At 38.7% G+C, this 18,440-nt stretch overlaps 1 protein-coding gene across 3 annotated transcripts in view; it reads right to left on the bottom strand.

Moving 5' to 3' along the window:
• The window catches only part of Abca6 (ATP binding cassette subfamily A member 6), a 69,262-nt gene extending 53,115 nt beyond the window's left edge, over positions 1-16,147 (bottom strand). The window contains exons 1-7 of one of the 3 annotated variants that reach the window (XM_052195350.1): positions 16,086-16,147; positions 14,391-14,491; positions 12,182-12,386; positions 11,074-11,232; positions 9,025-9,128; positions 7,772-7,998; positions 4,688-4,829 (exon numbers count right to left, since the gene is read on the bottom strand). In XM_052195350.1, coding sequence (XP_052051310.1) covers positions 4,688-4,829; positions 7,772-7,998; positions 9,025-9,128; positions 11,074-11,232; positions 12,182-12,386; positions 14,391-14,480 — 927 coding nt within the window. In that variant the 5' untranslated portion in view covers positions 14,481-14,491; positions 16,086-16,147. The other 2 variants (XM_052195352.1, XM_052195349.1) reach the window with 2 other exon arrangements.
• Positions 16,148-18,440: the final 2,293 nt, after the last annotated feature.

Raw genomic sequence — 18,440 nt, 5'->3', positions numbered from 1 at the left:
TGACTCCTTGCCCCTCTCCCTCCCTTCTCCCCCCTCTCTTGCTCTCTCTCCCTCTCTCTCTCTCCTTTCCTCTCTCTCTGGTTTTCTGTTTTTATGGAGAAGATAGGGAAAAGCTGAAAGAGGATCCAAGAAAAGGGTAGGAAAGCGATAGTGGGGACTCTGAGCAAAGCTGACTTAGTCTACTAAGGGAAATGACCCATCTACAGGACATCTGCAGAAAACATCCAGGATGAGAAAAATACAGAAGCCTCTCTTCAGAGAAGGAGGGAGAGAGGGATGGATGAGGGGGAAATCTAGAGGGTCTGAGAAGGGTGATGTTGAGGAGATTGTTGAGAATAGATCAGAGGAAGCTGCCTCTATGGAAATGTCTCATCAAATCCCACTAACACCTTTTGCACTGGCCTTAAATAATGTAAAATATCTTGGGATAACTCTAAGCATGTGAAAGATTATGAGTTTGTAGTTCTACTTTATATTCATAAAGGTAGTTTTTTAAAAGATTTATTTATTCATTTTATGTATGCGAATACACTGTAGCTGTCTTCAGACACACCAGAAGAAGGCATTAGATCCCATTACAGATGTTGTGAGCCACCATGTGGTTGCTGGGAATTGAACTCAGGACCTCTGCAAGACAGGTCAGTGCTCTTAATGGCTGAGCTAACTTACCAGTCCAATAACATAGATTTAAAAAAAAAAAATTTAAAAAAACCTCCCAAAGCAAACCTATTTTCTTCTCTAAGGTAAAAACTCATCTTTGAAACAAAGAGTTAAGTGTCCAAGGGTTGTAACAGATAAGAGGTCAGAGACAGGTAGCCTGGCCTGGACTCTGCCCCTCCACAGTTGACAGACTCCAAAAGAAGTGTATTTAAATTTCCAGTAGACAGAGCTGGGCAGGACAAGGGATGGGTGGCTCTGGGTTAGTAAAATACAGGCTGCTGTATTTTAACCATTGGTACTTGGGGAGGGGTGCCTGGAGAATACAAAGTCACGTCACTTTTTTGAAACCAAACAAATTAGAAAAAACCCACAATTTTTTGTTAAGTAAAAATAAGAAAATTCTAATGTCTCTAGTCAGAAGGGGCCAGTTCTACTTTGAATAGTAGGAACTTAAAAATTTGAAAACATTCGGGGAAAGGGAAATTTGGCTTTCTGATTAAATGGCAAGTGTTCCAGTGGGAGGGTCTGTTTTTGTTGGGGTGTGTTACAGTGTATATACGTGTCTATGGACTTGAGTCTTTAGGGAATTTATATATGGCTCAGAAAAGATGGTTGGTAAAATCCTGATTATTTCTTGTTGTTAATTTATCTCAATAAAAGCCCACTGTAACTCAAAAAATTGAAGAAAGATATTGAAGAATATATCGGGAGATGGAAAGATCTCCCAAGTTCATAAATCAGTAGAGTTAACATAGTAAACATGGTCATTCCACCAAAAGCAATCTATAGATTCAACACAATCCCCATCAAATCTCCAATACAATCCATGACAGACTTTGAAAGGACAATTCTCAACTTTATATGAAAAAACAAAAAAACAAAACAAAAGAAAATAATCCTAAACAATAAGAACTGCCGGGGTCTCATCATTTCTGATTTCAAGCAGTACTAATGAGCTATCATATGTCATTGGCATAAAAACAAACACATTGATCAATGGAATCGAGTTGAAGAAGTACACATTAATACATATACAAATAAACACCTTTTTTTTAAATAAAAAAGCCAGAAATACATCATTTTCAACAAATGTTGCTGGTCTCACTGGATGTCTGCATGTAGAAGAATGCAGGTAGATCCATGCTTATCACCTTGCATAAAACTCAAGTCTAAGAGGATCAAAGACCTCAACATAAGACCAGACATACTGAACCTGATAAAAAGGAAAGTGATGACTTGGATGTGTTGACATGGTAGAAAACTTTCTAAATAAAACAACAATAGAGCAAGCACTAAGATCAACAATTAATAAATAGGACCTCATGAAACTTGAAGGCTTCTGTAAGGCAAATGACACTGTCTTTCAGACAAAGCCTACAGAATGGGAAAAGATAAAAGGACCAATATCCAAAATATATAAAGAACTCAAGAAGCTACATATTAAACAAGTGAAGAAGCAAACAAATAATCCAATTTTAAAGTGAGAAACAGGTCTAAACAGAGAATCCAAATGCACATCAAAACTACTTTGAGATCCCACCTTACACCTGTCAGAATAGCTAAGGTCATTAACACAAGCAACAGCTCATTCTGGCAAAGATGCAGAGCAGGAGAAACACCCATCCATGGCTGGTGGGAGTGCAAACTTGTACAGCCACCAAAGAAATCAATATGACATGGCAGTTCCTGAAATAGCTAGGAATAGGTCTACCTCAGGGCCAGGCTATACCACTCGTGAGCATATACCCAAAGCAAGCTCCGTCCTTCCACTACCACAAGGACACTTGCCCAACCATGTTCACTGTAGCTTTAATCTTTCTTTTTGATTGCTTTTTTGCTTGGTTGTTCATTGGTGGCTTGGTTGGATTCTGTTTGGTTTTTCAAGACGGGATTTCTTTGTGTAGCCTTGGCTGTCCTAGAACTGAAACTAGGAATAACCTAGATGTCCCTTAACAGAGGATTGGGGAAAAAAAAACTAGGTACAGTTACACAATGGAATATTACCCTGCTGTTTAAAAAAAAAAAGCATGACATTTCCAGGGAAGTGATGGCACTAGAAAAAAAAATCCTGAGAAGCTAACCCAGACCCAGAAAGATAAATAGGGCATATATTCACTTATAAATGGATATCAGCACTTACATAAATGATAACCAAGCTACACCCCACCACCACCACAACACCATAGATCCAGAGAAGTTAGGTAAAGAAAAGGCCTGTAGGGGCATGAATGGATATCCCTGGGAGCGGGATACAGAATAGATCAATGTCTTATCTGGTCATGATCAAAGAGTCTTCCTCCAGCAGCAAATGGGAACAATGCAAGGACCAACAGCCAGACATTGTTTGACGAGTCTAAAAGGGAGGTCCCCAGCAAATCCCCAACCCCAGAGCTCAGGGAATCCCACAGTAAAGGAGGCAGAGAGATTGTAGGAGTCTAAGAGGATGTCAGGGGGATAAGGTCCTCTGAATCAACTAAGCAATCAATGGATGAGATCACAGACACATGGACCAACATGGGTCTGCACAAGGTAAAAAAAAAAAAATAGCAACTTGTAGCTTTAGTATTTTTATGGGACTTTTGGCTGTGAGAATGAGTGTGTCTTGACTCTTGTGCCTGCTCTTGGGACTCTTTTTCCTCCTACTGGGTTGCTATGTCCAACTTCAATATGATAGTTTTTGCTTATTTGTCTAATTATATTTTAATTTGCCATGTTCCTAACTCTGAGAAGCCTGCCCTTTTCCAATGAGAGACAGAAAGGGAGTGGATCTGGAGGGGGAGGTGGGGAGAAATGGGAAGGGGTAGGGGTAGGGGAAACCATAATCAGGATATATTTATGAGAAAGGGATCTATTATCAATAAACGAAAGATAGGGTGGGGAGAATATCTTAAGATGCAGTGTGAGTCTTTCAAGTCTCTTGCTTGTGTCTAATTCATGTTAGAGAAATGCACGGTGATTAGAATAGCACCTCCGTGAAGTTCAGTAATTCACAGTGGCCTTTTCCAATGATGAGAGAGTTACTCTAATGACAATAGTTAAACCTGTCTACAGCCTGTACACTGTTGTACTGGCTGGTTTATGTGTCAGCTTGACACAGGTTGGAGTTATCACAGAAAAAGGAGCCTCCCTTAAGGAAGTGCCTCCAAGAGATCCAGCTGGAAGGCACTTTCTCAATTAGTGATCAAGGGGGAAGGGTCCCTTGTGGGTGGTGCCATCCCTGGGCTGGTGTTCTTGGGTTCTACAAGAAGACAAGCTGAGCTAGTCAGGGGAAGCAAGCCAGTAAGGAACATCTCTCCACAGCCTCTATATTAGCTCCTGTTTCCTGACCTGCTTGAGTTCTGGTCCTGACTTTCTTTGGGGATGAACAGCAATATGGAAGTATAAGCTGAATAAATCCTTTCCTCCCCAACTTGCTTCTTGGTCATGATGTTTTGCACAGGAATACAAACCCTAAGACTGTTTTCTCCATTCCTTCCACTCTCTCTTTCTTTTTTATTTCTTTAACTCTGAATATTAACGCACTATTTTTACTTAGATCTACTGAAAATGCTGGCATAAAATTTAAAACTTATCTCTGTGAGCCCAGTGTTCCCGGTTACCATGATAAAAAAAATGGCAAACTTGAGCAGTGGTAGTAGTAGCTTAGCAAGCTAGTTTTTCACTCATTGAATGTAATTAAAAGGCTCAGTATTAAAATTCTAAAATATCTCAGTTATGATGCACCATTTCATTATATGATGCACAAGACTTGTGTGAAAATGGAAAGATCCAATTGATTTGGGTTTACATTCATCTCTTATAGCCATTGGCGTTTTCTCAAACACCACAGACATACTCTCTCTCTCTCTCTCTCTCTCTCTCTCTCTCTCTCTCTCTCTCTCTCTCTCTCACACACACACACACACACACACACACATACAAACACTGGACATGACAAAGTGTCTTCCTAACATCCTGGAGAATTAATGCTTGCTACACATAGCTAAGATCTAATGTATAAATGGTTGTAATAAACTCATACACTTACCAAGGATAATCCATATAAGAAAAACAGCATAAATATGACCAGGAAACCAGTCATCACTATAATCTGGGTAGATGTTATGATAATTGCAACATATATGGAAATAATAAAGATGAAGCCAACATAGATTAAGCCCCAGGACAGCCTAAAAAAAAACAAAACCAAAAGGTATTTAAGTTAGTTAGCCTTTTAAATAAATATCATTAAATCCACCAAAGCATCTAAAGTACAATACTATTACTCCTGTTTATGCCCCCCTGGTTTAATAACTATAATATTGCCAGGCAATGGTGGCACACTCCTTTAATCCCGCACTTGGGAGGCAGAGGCAGGCAGATTTCTGAGTTTGAGGCCAGCCTGGTCTACAGAGTGAGTTCCAGGTCAGCCAGGGCTACACAGAGAAACCCTGTCTTGAAAAACAAAAAACAACAGCAACAACAACAACTATGATACTGAGAACATGACAGAAGTAGACTGTGTGCTCTTCTTTAGCACAGTTCTCCGTCTTTTCCCCTAAGGTAATCAACCACTTTACAAACATCCTGCTTATGAATCCCAAGCACTCTGACTGCCATTACCAGACAGTAATGGCAGACACCAAACATTAGTGTGGCAACTAGCCAATGGAAAAAATGTCACAACCACTTAAGAGACTATGAACCAAAGTACGGCCTTGCTGGTACCCACAACTCCACTGAGGCCGTCACATGTTTCCTAACCCTGTTAATTTCCCGAGTGGATATAAGTTATGGCGCATCTTTACATCTTTACACTTTTGTATTATTTTGCTTTAGGTGTTGGTGTTCACACTTTTTACAAGATATTAAAGAACAACATACGCTAGGTAAGACAAGACTATAAGGGTGTATGAGTCCAAGCCTCTCACTTACAAATAATAGAACTGTAGTCCCTCTCACTCCTTAACGGGTTAATGTCACAAAATAAATCATTAACAAGGTGCAAATGGGACTGCAGGCACTAATTCAGTCCAGAGTTCTTTCCTCTATTTAAAACCATATAACTAACAAGAATGCATCTCCTGCAGAATGTGGCAAAAGATGCATGCTTTGCAACCCTGCACCCCAGTAAAATATGTTTATCTGGATTTACTACTTATTTAACATTTTTAATCTTGTATCATTATAATGAAATGGGCTGTGCTAGAAACATCAGCATTTTTGAAAGGTGTAACATATTCTGTAAATTTACTTCCTAAGACTGCTTTAAGGTAGCATTGAAATAAACGCATTGTAGGAGAATTATGAAATGAAGACATTAAAATAGTTTCTTAAAAAGAGAACTAGCAATAAGAGTGGGGTAGGAGAGACAATATTAATAAACTTATACAAAATCTCGCTTGGAAAAAACACATGTGCTATATTATAACATTAATAGAAATCATATTCATTTCCAAAAGATGTCTGATACTTAGGAAAGATATTTCCAAAGCATTTTCTATCTTGGTCCTAAGGACGTACATATCAATTTTTCCAGGCTTGATTTATATGAGTGCTAAGAATCATCATGAAAATAAATTCAGCGTCAGAATTCCAGTATCTCCTTGGTCTTCATGCCAGCCTGCTGATGCCCCCCTAATTTAAGCTGACTCTGAGCATCTGCCCCCAGGACTTGCCTTGAGCTGACAGGAGACCCTTCTACAGAAATCACTCTCTCTTTTCTCCTTATAGACCTGAATCATTCCCAATGCTCCAACACACACACACACACACACACACACACACACACACAGACACACACACACACACACAGAGAAAATTCAAATTTTTTAAAAACATCATCTCCTCCTTTTCTATTTCCCAATCCGCATACATTAAAATTTAAATTTTTCTTTGTTGGTAAATATATTCTACCCAGAAATAAAGGTTTCTGGACATTAATTTTACTTCAGGGAGCACATGAGTCGCTAAATTGGTCAATAAATCATTTTTCATCCGGTCCATGAAGTTTTACCATTCCACACACATAGTTTTGGGGCTTGGAGGAGGGGTTTTGTTTGTCCACATATGTTTTAATTTGTTTGAGTTTTCACTAGCTTTGGTTTATAAAGAAGGGTCTCAGTGTCTCTCACAATACATCTCAGGCAGTTGAGAAACTCCTCGTCTTGCTATGACTACTTACCCAATGCTAAGGTTGTATGTCTGCACTGTCTGCCCAACCAAGTGTTTTTTGATTTGACTAATATACTAGAAATTATCCCTTAAGAATTAGTATCAAAACATGCTGTTTCTTTTGAGCTAAAATAAATACATGCTTTTTTTTCTTTATACTTGGCAATATACATCTTGTCACTGATACCAAATTCTGTGGTTTGCTTCTGAGGAGTTTAGACCTCATACATTATTTGCATTTCTATCAACTAAACTCTTACTATTTTCATAGGTCTTTATTTCTATGAAAAGTACTTACCTTTATCGTGTCACAAATACATACTACATGTACATAGATGTGCCCAGGTATACATATAAGCATACACATGTATTTTGAAATTACTTTGAAGTGTTTGTGGGGTGAGGTAAGGTACAAACAAGTATTAATGTATAATTCAAGTCCCGTGAAGTCCTCCCTACCCACCAGCCTATATGTTATGTCCTGATCATGTTGTATCACTGAACATGCAGAATTTACATGCTTCAAAACATCCTTGGTTGACCATGCCCATGAACACCGCATCGCTTTACAAGGCTGTTTCCTTCCCATGAGGAAGTGTGGAGAAGGCACCTCATAACTAGGAGAAGATCAGGCAGAAATGCTATCAGGTCTCCAGCACTGAGGCCCAGCCCTGGCATTCACTGTCTCCCTGACACTGGGCAACTAACTGCATTCTTTCCATTTGCCTTGCCTTTCCTCACTTACAACCTAGATGATGGTGCCTTGATTGATCATAGAGGTTGCAAAGGAAATGCCAGCATTGAAATCATGCTTGGTGATCTTCCATGGAAGAGTTAACAAAGACTGAATCCAATAGTAAGCAGGAACAGCAAGCAGTCCCCACGCCAAATTCAACCCCTGGCATTTGAAAACAATAACGCTTCCGCTGTTTTTGCGATCTCAATCTCCCGGACTCACCAGAATGCAGAGTCTTGTAGACCCATGACTTTCATGAGCTCCTTATACTGTTTTCTCTCTTTAGTGACATTGCGTGATGCAAAATATACAAACGAGGAGAAATAAAGCAAGCAGAACAAGATGAAAACTTCGTATTGAAAAATATCTTTAGAAATAAAAGGTAATGTCTTCATATTGATGCCGTCGACAGACATTAACTCCTCCATCACGGAGTGGTTCGTCGTGAACTAAAGGAAGACAAAAGCAAACGGAAATTAAGGGATATCAGTTGACAGAGCTGGAATAAGGTTTGGAAGTTGCACTTACACCGATTTCCTAGTTGGAAAACTATCACAGTGCAGTAACGTGAAATGTTCGCCTTTAGAGGGAACTGGGTGTGTTGGCTTGCAGGTTTCTGTGAAACATTACAGAACTAGGTAAGCAGGAGAAGGAATGGGATGCGGAACTGGGGAGGGGCGGGGGGACCAAGAAGTGGGGAGCAACAATTGGAATGTGAATAAATGAAACGATAAAAAGAAAAGGAAATTGTAAATCAGGGCATTTTGTCTAAAAATTCTCCGTCATAAAAGCTGGTCTACATAACTGCTAGTTTGAATGCACCCCTCTGCAACCCAGATAGAAAACTTCCTCCTCAGCAGGATGTTTAAGAGGGAGGATGTTTAGGGAAGTACAGAGCCTCTCCCGCCCTCATCGATAGATGAGTGACTCATCAAAGACTTGGCAAGTGCATCCTAATGTGCAATTTGCCCTTTTGCTCTTCTACCAAGCAGACACAGTGTTCTCCTCTTTGCCCTTCCATCCCTTCAGCCATGTAAAAAAAAAGGGGGGGGGTGAGCCTGTGACAGCCGCAAGGCATGAGCTTGTTGAGGCCCTAACCACACACTCGCCAGACTTGAGAGCTAGGAAAAAACAACAGTTATTTACCCATCGCCCAGCCTTGGCGTGTAGAGTTACTGTGGGGCAAGTAAACTGAGACATCATCTTTCATTAAAATGTTGATGCCAAGGCTGGAGAGATGGCTCAGTGGTTAAAAGCACTGACTGCTCTTCCAGAGGTCCTGAGTTCAAATCCCAGCAACCACATGGTGGCTCACAACCATTTGTAATGAGATAGGATACCCTCTTCTGGAGTGTCTGAAGGTACTTACATATAATAATATTAAACAAATATTTAGAAGGTTGGTTTAAAACAAAATGTCGATGCCCCTGAAGTTAATTATGCTAACCATCAGAACTTTCCACTTGAACACTTACTTCTATAATAGCAGCATTAATGGCGGTTTGTAAAGCCACAAACCCTCGTTCCCAGTATATGGACAGCGAACAGAAAACGTGAGAATATATATCCCAGCAGTGAGCTGTAGGCACAAGGAAAAGTATAACCATCATTAAGGGGATAAAGGCAGATTGGGAACGAGAAACAGGAGCTTGAGAGAAAACAATGGAGGGGAGACCCCACGAGTCAGAACTTTCAACATCACACAGAAGATGGGCATGGTGGTGCACCTGCGATCCTAGCACTCGGCAAGCAGAAAAATAAGGATTCTGAGCTAGCCTAGGGTATGATGTAACCTTATCTCAAGCAAACAAACAAACAAACAAACAAAAACTAATAAAGTAATTTTGAGATGAGGTAGACATGTTAAGATGAAGGGTATGTAGTGTAGAAGAAGCAGCTACTCTGACACACACTGTGAGACTAGAGAGAGAACGACACTAGCTTCCTGAGGTGCAAAAAACAAGGCTTTAAAATTTCTATATCAAAACCACACACACACACACACACACACACCACCACCACCACCACCACCACCACCACCACTACCACCACCACCACCACCACCACACCAATCCCCAATTCAGTGCCTAAAAGTCTAAAGTGAATATGTACATAAGAAGAAATTTTATCCCAAAATAACCTGGAATTAATTATCAAAGCAAAATGCACACCTCTGGGCAGGAGATGTTAATGAGATGCAGTGTTTGAAGACTCCTGACAAGCTATTGCACGGACATGTAATGACTAAGACTTCCAGCCCTTTCTGGGGTTGGGTCGGGGGAGAAACAGAAAATGGAGAAGGGTACCACCTATATTCTGGAAGTCTCAGGAACTATCTTCCCAGTAGTTTCATGTGGCCTCCCCTGCGCTGTAGCATTGAGAATATAGCGTCTACTCTGCCTTTGAGCATCTCTGGATAATCCTTTGCTAGAAGTAGATCTGTGATAATTTTATTTATAAAGACCGCTTGTCCCTTTACCCTGTTCTCCTCACAAGAATGGATCCATCCCAGAGCGGGACTTCCTTGCCACCATCAATATCTAAAGTAACTCTATTGTCTCTACCATCTTATCTTGTATGTGTATCTTTTTTGACCTCCAGCCTCTGAGGAGAACAATTCAGACAAACAGGCCTCATGATTTTCAATCACGCATCTTGCAGTGGGATCTGCAAGAACCCATTGAAGAATATGTAGTCTGCATGAAGCATGTGAATAGTATTAGTCTGCCCAGGGCACGCGAATAGTATTAAAGCACTGATTCTACAGATTGCACCGATTTTATGCCTCTGTGTGTCTTTTAACCCATAAGCCTTCCCCCTTTTCCTGCCTCCGCTGCCATCTAAGCCAGCCATCTGGTTTCCTTACGTTCTTCCTGGACTTCTTACAACTTAAATTCTCTGGACTGTTATCAGGAGTGCTCTCTTTTAATCTTGGGCAACTTTCCACAAGCTTGCCTTAATTAAAGTACTTCAGTGGATATTTGTGGCCTAGTTTACAAGATACCAAACAGGATCCTAACCCTTCTGCTGCTGCAAAATCATTGTCTCTCACGTGGCGTGTCTTTTCATGCTTTTCCTCCAGAGTTTGATAAGATGCCTTCATACACCTTTCTCCTACTACAACACAGTATCTCCATCTTCTCACCATTGCTGTTCCTTTGCTCTTAATTTAAAAGCTACCTCCTTAATACAACAGTCCATTAAGAATCCTGGGTCTGAGTTACAAGTGCTAATCCCTTCCCTGGACCTCATTCAGTGCTTTCCTCTGCTATTCAACCACAACCTCGGCCAACATTGGGATCTAACCATCATTCCCTTATTCCTGTGAGCATGAAGGATACATGCTGAAGGATTCTACAGTGCTGTGAAATCAGCCTCTAAAATGAATACAAGTGTAGTAACAAAATGTTAGTCTGTTTTCTTCCAGGAAATGGAATTTATCTCTTGCCCATCCAACCCTACCTGTTCCTTCTTTTCAAAAGCAATAAAGACTGTCACAATGGGATTGTATATTAAAAAGTCACCTAATAAGTCCTCTTTCAAAAACGGATTTCCATACATTAGAAATACTTTAAACTTGTAAGAGAAAGTGTTGTTAAATATGATTCCAAAAGCATGTGGTATATTCTCCAGAAGCACTTCATCCAAGTCTTTTATACTTGGTACCCCGATGATTCTTGTTCCTGCGGAGTAGAAGATGAAAACAGGTGTACTGGATTACATAGCATCCCACCACAACAGAATTAAAGATGAGACTGAACCATCATTTGGTAGTCTTTTCCACTTAAACTAAGCAAACTAAAGGGCAACCTAGAAAATATTACTTTATTGTTTCAAAGAGTCCAGCTGTGCATGAAAATTACATGTTTTAATAAGACAAATTAAGGATGGAGGAAAATCATGCCTCTTAAGTATAAGAGTAATCAATCATTGTTGTTAATATATCTCTGATGATTAAAGAATTCAGCCTGAAGAAAAAACAATTTATATGACTTCAGTCTTATGCTGAAACAAAGGCAACAGACTCTACAACAACCAGATATTTCATTAGTTAGGAATTGAATATTAAAGAATAAATAGTCAGAATATACCCAAATTACTCATAAGTGAAATATGTGTTTTCTTTGTCTTCATTACATAATGGGCCTAATTTAAAATCACAACCTCTAAAGGCTTTGCATTCTATAATATATATAGGAAAAAAATGACCTTCAGATTTTACAAAATTAGTGTTCATATTTATGAACTTATTGTTAAATAGCAATGATCTAATTACTTAGATTTTACCAAACTATAAATATTGATCATTGTATATTCGGGATAAAAGTATACAGATTCACAAGAGCTGCATTTCTCCAGTTACTGCTGTTTTGAAAATTTGTAAGTTTTCTCACTTTTTTATTCTCCAAAAATAAAACATAGGCTTCCATAAAAGGAGCCCGTACTAAGCTGAAAAAAATTAAGATCTTATTGTGAAAGAAACATAAAAACCTAAATAGATTATATGATTATCTTTATACTCGAATTTACTAGAAGGAGGTTTAACTAGAACTTCAAACTAATATGTGCATATATTTTTAAACAATATAAACCAATGAGACTAATTCTTTTTCCCCCCAATACCATATTTACCTTTCATAGTTGGAGCAAATGCTGTTTTGTTCATTATCTGTTCGGTTATGTTAGAGATTGGTGTGTATACAACCATTATTGAAGATCCATTGAATTCATCTATACTTCCAAGATAGTGAGGAGGGACTTCAGGGACCTGATTATTTTCTTTGAAATAGGAAAGCAGGCTCATATACAGTCCTATAATAATTGGTATGCTCCATTCCTATAAAACAGTTTTTTAAGAGAGAAAATAATGAGCCTAGATTCATTTCTCTTTGAATTGGTCAGCACTAAAGAACTTTGAAGACAAGCTCAATTTTTCCATATAAGCAGTTTCTCATTGTTGTTCATTCCTCAAGGAAAAGAAAACTCAGCGAAGGACACATTGTGAGTTAGCAGTCGCCTGTATCACTCTCTGATCTAAAGTTTTGTGTTAAGTCACAAATGATTTCAGAAGTCATCTGGAAACTTAATGGTATACTTAATAGTGTGAAAAATCTCAAACTCCCGGAAAGCAAATTCTAGAGATAAGACACAAATGTTTCACATTGAATTCATGCTGGCAGATCACAATGTTTCTTGGTAGTTGTCATATTTTTATTAGCTACAAAAGGAAATGCAGGCTGGACATGGTAGTGCCTGCCTTGAACCCCAGCACTAGGGAGACAGAGTCAACTGAATTGCTTGTGAGTTTGAGGTCAGTCTGGTCTATAGAGCAAGTCCAGGCCAGCTAGAACTCTGTTATGCAGCAAAACCCTGTCTCAAAAGAAGAAAGAAAGAAAGAGAGAGAGAGAGAGAGAGAGAGAGAGAGAGAGAGAGAGAGAGAGAGAGAGAGAGAGAGGAAGGAAGGAAGGAAGGAAGGAAGGAAGGAAGGAAGGAAGGAAGGAAGGAAGGAAGGAAGGAAGGAAGGAAGGAAAGAAAGAAGCTAAAGGAAATTAGTAGAAATTGCATGGGAGATACTCTCCAGTGGATCAAGAATAGCAATCATTTCTTCCTTCTTGATATGTTGCTAGAACATACTTCTTTAAGGCCCAAGAACACCTCTCCCTAGTCTGACAAACATACAGACAAAACATGAAACAAACAGTAACCACAAACCACTCTCAAAACAGTGTAGAAAGAGAAGATTCAGTTGAATTTTTTACATTAATAAACATTTCAGTCTAACAATGCTAGACTTTATCTGAACAGGTCACTTACATCCTCATCGTTGAAACTTACTCCCAAATATTGACACTGTATGTTCAACTTTTTTTTTTCAAAGTGACCTGTTAAATTCATATAGTATAAATGATTTGAAACCTGAAGGTTTTGACTACAGTAGACTCTTAGATGCAAGTGGCGATAGAAGGCTAAGTTTTTTCCTACGGAAAATGGACAGACATAGTACATGCCACCTCCAGGCCTGGTGTGCAGACCCAACCTACTATACTCTCTGTCTCAATTCTTCCTCCTTGGCTTATGAGTAATCCAGTAGAGGTTACCAGGGTCAGAGGAGATGGCAGATCCCGAGATGGGGAAACCTTGGTGCCTGGATGAATGGATATAGTCTTCTGTTCTACACTGACTATACTAAAAATAGTAAAAACTGAACATCTGTCCCACGTGAAGCCACTGAAATGTGTACTATTTGCCACTTCTCAAAGTGTCTGTTCAGTACAAACCGGCAAAGTTATCCTTTTGTAGTCCTTGGAAATGACATTTACATAGAAAATCAATAATTTTTGGATATAAAATAATAAACGTTAAAATTTTCTCAGTTTATACTTCACCAACTTTGTATCATGTCTTGGTTCCTACTATAGAATATGGGATGATTTAACATTTCCTGCAATTTTAACATACAATTGAATTTTTCCTCTATCCCTTAAAAAAAAAAAAAAAAAAAAAAAAAAAAGAACAGCCAGGCAGTGGTGACACATATCTTTAATCCCGGCACTTGGGAGGCAGAGGCAGGCAGATTTCTGAGTTTGAGGCCAGCCTAGTCTACAGTGAGTTCCAGGACAGCCAGGGTTATACAGAGAAACCCTGTCTCAAAAAAACAAAACAAAACAAAACACAATACTCTTAGTCTTCCTGATTCTATGGTACTGGTCACCGACCGTTATGAGTTTCTCAATTAAACAAACATAGATGAAATACCTTTAGTCTGCTGATTAAACTGTAATATTTGAGATACTCAGGCAGGGAAAGAAGGCTGAGGAGAGGGTGGGATGTCTTCACGTACCACTAAACTCTCTCTCTTCATCCGCCATTTCTTGAGCAGATTCTTGTGCAGCAGTGCCCGGGTCTGCTGGCGCACACTTAACTCCTTCATGCTTGCAGTACCTGCTCATTGAATGAACCAACAACAAACTGAAAACAGAGGTGGAGTGTGCAAAACCTTGACTCTGTTCTGATTGAAATATTTACTACCCTTGAGAACTGTAAAATGCAATGCTGTAAAATATTAATGCAACAATTTATGACTATATTTTACCTCAAATGCATTCACATTAAGCTATGTGGAGGGATGGGTGACAGTAACAATGGGGCGTGGCTATCATCACACTTCTACAATAAAACAGAACATTCTAATGGCGGGTGGCACCATTAGGGTGCATAACACATATAATAATATTTAAGACCAGAATTCAATGGTGTGAATAAAGTAATCTATTAGTTCCGTCCCATTAACACTCGTTTTTGATTTTTGCATTTTAGTAAAAAAAGAAAGAAAAAACATAACTAATCAAATCAACAAAATTGATTGCTTAAACTTGCCTGAATGATGAATTCATCAGATAGAATCCCAATGAAATAGGTTCATAATACGTATCTTCAGATTTAAATATAATAAAAATGTAGCTGGGGCTGGAGAGATGGCTCAATGGTTAAGAGCACTGGCTATTCTTCCAAAGGTCCTGAGTTCTAATCCCAGCAACCACATGGTGGCTCACAACCATCTGTAACAAGATTTGATGCCCTCTTCTGGTGTTTAAAATCAGCTACAGTGTCTTCACTTATAATAATAAATAAGTTAAAATAAAAGTGTTTAAAAAATAAAAATAAAAATAAAAATTTAACTGAATAACTCTTGCAAGAAGAACTGAGCTGCCAAGCAGTGGTGGCACACACCTTTAATCCCAGCACTTGGGAGGCAGAGGCAGGCAGATTTCTGAGTTTGAGGCCAGCCTGGTCTACAGAGTGATTTCCAGATCAGCCAGGGCTACACAGAGAAACCCTGTCTCAAAAAAACAAAAAACAAAAAACAAAAAAACAAAAATCAAAAAACAAAAAACAAAAAACAAAAAAACCCTGAGCTTTAAAATAATAATCCATACTCTAAATTACTTGACTCTGACGCACCAGGAGAATAAGGCTTCTCTCAATTTTGTATAAATTTTGTATAAATGGCACTTAAAATGCAGAAAGCAAAGTTCAAAATAAGTTAGTAAGGGAGGAAGAAAGAAAGAAAGAAATTGAGTTTCAGAAACATAGTTTTGCCCAGAAAGTTTTCAAATAAACAAATTTTAAAAACCGTTCTAATTTTCACGGTCTTTAAATTTAATCTTTCCTAAATTTACATAACAAAATGCAATTCAAGTCTGTCCTTGGCTAAAATGGAAGCAAGCTGGAATCTACTGCTGTATTTACAAATTAAATCAGGCTGAGGATGAAAAAATAAAATAAAAATAGCTCTTAAATCGCTTTAAAATCCTTAAGTGTCTGGAAGCCATCTGACAAATAGATTGATCTCAGCAATATCCACCCATGTATCTGGCAGAGCACACACAGCGCTGAGCCTTACTCACTATCAGGAATGTTCGGGCTCCCTGGGAACAGTCACGGCTTCTCTTTTTGCTGTTTGAGCATTATCTCCCGTTCAGTTCCGTAAACATTCCTTAAGTAGGTGGCTGCCCTCCGCGCGGCTCCTACTCACACTGGTTTCCGAAAGGGGATGTGGTCAATCCAGGCTGCACATGATGAATCTGTTTTGTTTTCTGTGTCCTCTCTCTCCCCGTAAGCTAGTTTGTCTCTTGGGAAAATACTGTCCTGTGATTGGTTGAGAATAAAACAAACCCGATGTCTGTTCATTCAGCCCCTTCAACCCCAGGAAAAATAAAGCAGATAAGGAAACCGCGCTCCAGCCCTTCAGATATGATGAGATCAAGATGGGAAAGAAGACACAAAAGAAAAAAACTAGAATAAAAATATTAACTAAGAACTTGTATGAGAAATATTGATTCATGTTTTCTTACGATGCATAGCTAAACACAGACGTCAGTTTTCAACTTGGCAAACTCATGCTAACTGGGAAAAGTCCCTGAACCTGGAAGTTTCTCTTCTTTTTCTATTTGTCCCTTTAAAAGTAAAGCAATCCATATTTCTACCTCGGAGAAACTCTTACAGTGGACAAATGAACTATTTTCAAACATGCTTCCTCCTACTCTGGTCACAGATGTGGGATTTTAGAGTTAAGTAAATTAATAAAAAAGATTTTGTGTGTGTGACTAAAACACATAAAAGGATTCAGATTTTTTTTATGCATTGATTCTAGTCTACCTGAAATTCATTCCGTTCTCTCGTTGCCCAGTGTATCTGAAAGGCGCTGAAAACTTTTTGACCTGCTACAACACATGTCAAAACAGAAAAGCAAAGTCCAGGAGTTGAGAAATCTCAAATATTTGCCATGGCGCTTTATCCACATGTGTTAATAAATATAAATCAGAGCGATGTTCCAGAGCAGAGGGGACAATTTTAAGGCAGTAACAGTTCCAGCCTTGATAATATTCTTGGCAATTACTTCTACTTTTAAAAGTAGACACAAGTGAAATACCATGTCTTTTACATTGGAAACTGTCAAAACAAACAAGTCAACAAGGTTATTCTAAAGGCCTCAGGACAGTGGGGGAAAATACTACAAACACTTAAAAAAATTGTTTCGATAGTAAAACTAATAATATTTTGAAGTATATCTAGAATATAATTCAGATTTCTATTAATTTTATTGCTGTGGTTGTTTGGTCTTCTTTATATTCCATTTTTTGGTAGCTAATGAGTGAAAAGTCCTTTCTTAGAAACTTTATATTAGGCATTTAATTGATAGGCTTTTTTTTTTCTTGTTTACTTGGTTCGTGCTCATATATTACATCCAACCCCAGGTTCCTCTGCCTCCACTCCTTCCAGGCCCTCCCCTACATCTCTACTCTTCCCAAGTTCTAGTCCTCCTCCATTCCCTTCAGAAAGGAGCGGGCCTCCCAAATATCAACCAAATATACCATAAAAGTTACAATAAATCTAGGTGCATGCACTCATATCAAGGCTAGATGATGAGTCAAGCCAACAGGAGGAAAGGGGTCCCCAGGGTGGCCAAGAGTCAAAGGCAAGTCTTTATCACTCTGCCTCTCTTAAAATTTTATTAAAAGTCACAGTTTTGAGGCTGGAGAGATGGCTCAGTGGGTAAGAGCACTGGCTACTCTCCCCGGGGGTCCTGAGTTCGAATCCCAGAGCCCACATGGTGGCACACAACCATCTGTAGAGAGACCTGGCGCCCTCTTCTGGTGTCCGAAGACAGCTACAATGTACTTATATACAATAAATAAATAAATCTTTTTAAAAAAATTAAAAAATCAAAAAAGTTACAGCTTTAATAACAGCAATTTCTTAAATATATTTACTACTTTCTCACTGTTTTATGTACATGTGTTATTGGCCTCTTATTTTTCTCATATTTGTTTGAGACAGAGTCTCTCACTGAACTTGGAGCTAGGCTGTTCTCTTTAATATACTAAATTTATTGCAGAGAATAATTTTTAACGTTAACACTATTTTTTAATGTTGAATATAAAGATAACCCTGCAAACAGTGACTTAACGTGATGAGGAAGATGCAGCCTCCAGCTAGGGCCTGAAAATATTGGGTAAAATATATTCCAAGTGAGAAGCTGAGATATATAAATAAACTTAAGAAAAAGTAATAAATGATACTGAAAACGTAATAAACAATCGGGAAAAATAAGCAAAGAGTGAGGGGTATATCCAGTAGGTTCTAAAATCAAAACGAGAATTTAAAAATGGGTCATGAGCAGCATTTCAGGTCCATCTGAAATATACTGGATTAAGATCTAGGACTCTGGTGTCTTAGTGTTTCTGTGACTCAGACTTTGTCACTGACAGGTAGAGACAATCTACAACTCGTTTTTCCTACCAGAATCTAGATGTGTTGCATGAGTATTCAGTGCTGAATATAGTCTAGAAAAAGAATCTCACATCTTCTACTCCAGGGAAGAGTATGG

Source organism: Apodemus sylvaticus, chromosome 10 (genome assembly GCF_947179515.1).
Source record: "Apodemus sylvaticus chromosome 10, mApoSyl1.1, whole genome shotgun sequence".
NCBI classification, from domain to species: Eukaryota; Metazoa; Chordata; class Mammalia; order Rodentia; family Muridae; genus Apodemus; species Apodemus sylvaticus.
Note: the sequence above shows the minus strand (reverse complement) of the source record. Positions and strands in the feature narration are given on the sequence as shown.